The following is a 4,388-nucleotide window of genomic DNA, read 5'->3' on the forward strand; positions in this document are numbered from 1 at the left end:
TACTGGCAGTGTTACTGCTTCAGTACTATCAGTAGTGTCCAGAGTATCTTTAGTCAGAGTAATCAGCATCATCTCATCAGTACTAGTCTCAGCAGTACTAGTCTCACTAGTCTCATCAGTACTAGTCTCAGCAGCACTAGTCTCAGCAGTACTAGTCTCACTAGTCTCATCAGCACTAGTCTCAGCAGTACTAGTCTCACTAGTCTCAGCAGCACTAGTCTCAGCAGCACTAGTCTCACTAGTCTCATCAGCACTAGTCTCATCAGTACTAGTCTCACTAGTCTCAGCAGCACTAGTCTCAGCAGCACTAGTCTCACTAGTCTCATCAGTACTAGTCTCATCAGCACTAGTCTCATCAGTACTAGTCTCATCAGTACTAGTTTCACTAGTCTCATCAGTACTAGTCTCATCAGCACTAGTCTCAGCAGCACTAGTCTCAGCAGTACTAGTCTCACTAGTCTCATCAGCACTAGTCTCACTAGTCTCATCAGTACTAGTCTCATCAGTACTAGTTTCACTAGTCTCATCAGTACTAGTCTCATCAGCACTAGTCTCAGCAATACTAGTCTCACTAGTCTCAGCAGCACTAGTCTCACTAGTCTCATCAGTACTAGTCTCATCAGTACTAGTCTCATCAGTACTAGTTTCACTAATCTCATCAGCACTAGTCTCAGCAGCACTAGTCTCACTAGTCTCAGCAGCACTAGTCTCATCAGTACTAGTCTCATCAGCACTAGTCTCACTAGTCTCAGCAGCACTAGTCTCACTAGTCTCATCAGTACTAGTCTCATCAGCACTACTCTCAGCAGCACTAGTCTCATCAGTACTAGTTTCACTAGTCTCATCAGCACTAGTCTCAGCAGCACTAGTCTCACTAGTCTCAGCAGCACTAGTCTCATCAGCACTAGTCTCACTAGTCTCAGCAGCACTAGTCTCACTAGTCTCATCAGTACTAGTCTCATCAGCACTAGTCTCACTAGTCTCAGCAGCACTAGTCTCATCAGTACTAGTTTCACTAGTCTCATCAGCACTAGTCTCAGCAGCACTAGTCTCACTAGTCTCAGCAGCACTAGTCTCATCAGCACTAGTCTCATCAGTACTAGTTTCACTAGTCTCATCAGTACTAGTCTCATCAGCACTAGTCTCACTAGTCTCAGCAGCACTAGTCTCACTAGTCTCATCAGTACTAGTCTCATCAGCACTAGTCTCAGCAGTACTAGTCTCAGTAGTCTCATCAGAACTAGTCTCAGCAGCACTAGTCTCACTAGTCTCAGCAGTACTAGTCTCATCAGCACTAGTCTCACTAGTCTCAGCAGCACTAGTTTCATCAGTACTAGTCTCATCAGTACTAGTTTCACTAGTCTCATCAGTACTAGTCTCATCAGTACTAGTCTCAGCAGCACTAGTTTCATCAGTACTAGTCTCATCAGCACTAGTCTCACTAGTCTCAGCAGCACTAGTTTCATCAGTACTAGTCTCATCAGTACTAGTTTCACTAGTCTCATCAGTACTAGTCTCATCAGTACTAGTCTCAGCAGCACTAGTTTCATCAGTACTAGTCTCATCAGTACTAGTCTCAGCAGCACTAGTCTCATCAGTACTAGTCTCATCAGTACTAGTCTCATCAGCACTAGTCTCAGCAGTACTAGTCTCAGTAGTACTAGTCTCAGTAGTCTCATCAGTACTAGTCTCAGCAGCACTAGTCTCACTAGTCTCATCAGTACTAGTCTCATCAGTACTAGTCTCAGCAGCACTAGTCTCATCAGTACTAGTCTCATCAGTACTAGTCTCATCAGTACTAGTCTCATCAGCACTAGTCTCAGCAGTACTAGTCTCAGTAGTCTCATCAGTACTAGTCTCAGCAGCACTAGTCTCACTAGTCTCATCAGTACTAGTCTCATCAGTACTAGTCTCATCAGCACTAGTCTCAGCAGTACTAGTCTCAGTAGTCTCATCAGAACTAGTCTCAGCAGCACTAGTCTCACTAGTCTCAGCAGCACCAGTACGTACAGCTCTGCGGCGCCCCCCTCTGTCTGGTCCCGTAGAGCTCCATCCCGTCCTGATCAACACACCAACAGCTGCTGGAGTCACACTGGACCGACTCAAAGAGTCCTGAAGGAGAACAGCGCAGGACAGACTGCTGCTGGCAGGGAGACGGGCCTGGGGGGACAGACAGACAGGGGGAGGGACAGACAAACAGGCAGACAGGTGGGGTCAGGACCTTCCTGGACCAGCAGGTGTGTAACAGGTGTGTTGACGTGTCGCTGTGCGTCTCACAGTGAGGAGCAGAGCTGTTGGATCGAGTCCCAGTGACCTCCTGACCTTCAGCGTCCACGCACCAACACTCCTGACCCCGCCCACTGCACTGCACAGGCCTACACACACACACACACACACACACACACACACACACACACACACACACACACACACACACCTGATGTAAACAGTTTTCAATCATAAATCATACAACAGGCCGTCCCGGCTCTCTGCTGTACCGCCCTGTTGTCTTGGCAACAGTAAACTACAGCGGCTCTGACTTCTTGAGTTTCCCGTCAGAGGAAAGAGTGAAACTGAGCTGCATCTGGCTAACAGCAACTAAAAGTCTATGGGGGGCTTTTATTGTGAAGGGGTCACGTGTAAGGTGTAAATGACCTCCTGAACGCAGGCCGCAGATACACACCTGAACCTGCCATCCTCGCCACACTGAGGGATGTCACCTTGTTGCTTGGCAACGGCCACCGCCCTTAGCGACTCACATGGGGTCAGGGTCTCCGACTCTAGCTGGTACTCTGGACAACAACGACAGGAAGTGACATCATCAGCCAACAACCACAACAACAGAGAGGTGAAGTCCTGTCCGGTCGCCACAGAGACACAAATAAAGTTTAGATGTGTTTGAATTGTTCCCTGAACACACGATGTTTAGTAGAGTCTGTTTGTGGTGAAGACGGTAAAGAACCATTCAGTTTGCTCAGAGTGTGACAGCATCATGGAAAGGATCCCTACAGAGAAAGGATCCCTACAGAGAAAGGATCCCTACAGAGAGAGACCTGGAAGATCCTTTTGGTTTAACCACAAACAGCACACACACCAGACTACATTCACTAAAACAGGGATTTTAGAGAACAGGACACAGGAGCTGCTGCTCTGCTGCACAAACAGAGAAAACAACCAGACCGACACTTTTAGTTAGACTCAAGAGGACAGACAGACAGACAGACAGACAGACAGGAGGACAGACAGACAGGAGAACAGACAGACAGACAGACAGACAGACAGACAGACAGACAGACAGGAGGACAGACAGACAGGAGAACAGACAGACAGGAGGACAGACAGACAGACAGGAGAACAGACAGACAGACAGACAGACAGACAGACAGGAGGACAGACAGACAGACAGACAGACAGACAGACAGACAGGAGGACAGACAGACAGGAGAACAGACAGACAGGAGGACAGACAGACAGGAGAACAGACAGACAGACAGACAGGAGGACAGACAGACAGGAGAACAGACAGACAGACAGACAGGAGAACAGACAGACAGACAGACAGACAGACAGGAGGACAGACAGACAGGAGAACAGACAGACAGACAGACAGGAGGACAGACAGACAGGAGGACAGACAGGAGAACAGACAGACAGACAGACAGACAGGTGGACAGACAGGAGGACAGACAGACAGACAGGTGGACAGACAGGAGGACAGACAGACAGACAGACAGACAGACAGACAGACAGGAGAACAGACAGACAGACAGACAGACAGACAGGAGAACAGGTGGACAGACAGGAGGACAGACAGACAGGAGAACAGACAGACAGACAGACAGACAGGAGGACAGACAGACAGCCACAGGTGTGCCTACCTGAGGCTTTGCCCTGCAGCAGCTCCGGGCAGCACACCAGGATGCAGGCGATGCGGAGCAGCCAGGCCATCGTCTCCGTGGTGACGGACCGAGCATCGCTGCCTCTTTATAAACCTGCAGACCCGCTGAGTCACCGTGACGACGACCAACACAACCACTCACCTTCGTCCCTCCTCTTCCTCCTCTTCTGCGTCCTCGTCTGTCCGCCCCTGTGGAACCACGAGTCCTCGACCACGACTCAGGGGACGGGTGGCGAGCCGCGAAGCCCTCTGATTGGACGAGAGGTTCTCTGGAACACAGGTGATGGGGCGTGACGTCTGTTGCGCCTCTTGCTGCACACTGAAGCCGTCTCACCTGAGGAGCAGGTGGACCAGGTGCCCCCCCGCTGAAATCTCTTTCACCAACACACGATTGTTTGAGTCACTTGCTGACGTCGGCATGCTAACAATGCTAACACTGCTAGCAGGAGCCATAGTTAGCATGTTCTCCATCTCAGTTTACTGTTCTGCA

The 4,388-nt window shown here is 49.6% G+C and overlaps 1 protein-coding gene across 1 annotated transcript in view; it reads right to left on the minus strand.

Annotated features, from left to right (window-relative positions):
- Positions 1-3,948, minus strand: part of tg (thyroglobulin) — a 26,495-nt gene extending 22,547 nt beyond the window's left edge. The window contains exons 1-4 of the mRNA XM_070834774.1: positions 3,879-3,948; positions 2,684-2,792; positions 2,278-2,375; positions 2,011-2,160 (exon numbers count right to left, since the gene is read on the minus strand). Coding sequence (XP_070690875.1) covers positions 2,011-2,160; positions 2,278-2,375; positions 2,684-2,792; positions 3,879-3,948 — 427 coding nt within the window. The remainder of the gene's footprint in view (positions 1-2,010; positions 2,161-2,277; positions 2,376-2,683; positions 2,793-3,878) is intronic.
- Positions 3,949-4,388: the final 440 nt, after the last annotated feature.

This window comes from Pempheris klunzingeri, chromosome 8 (assembly GCF_042242105.1).
Source record: "Pempheris klunzingeri isolate RE-2024b chromosome 8, fPemKlu1.hap1, whole genome shotgun sequence".
NCBI classification, from domain to species: Eukaryota; Metazoa; Chordata; class Actinopteri; order Acropomatiformes; family Pempheridae; genus Pempheris; species Pempheris klunzingeri.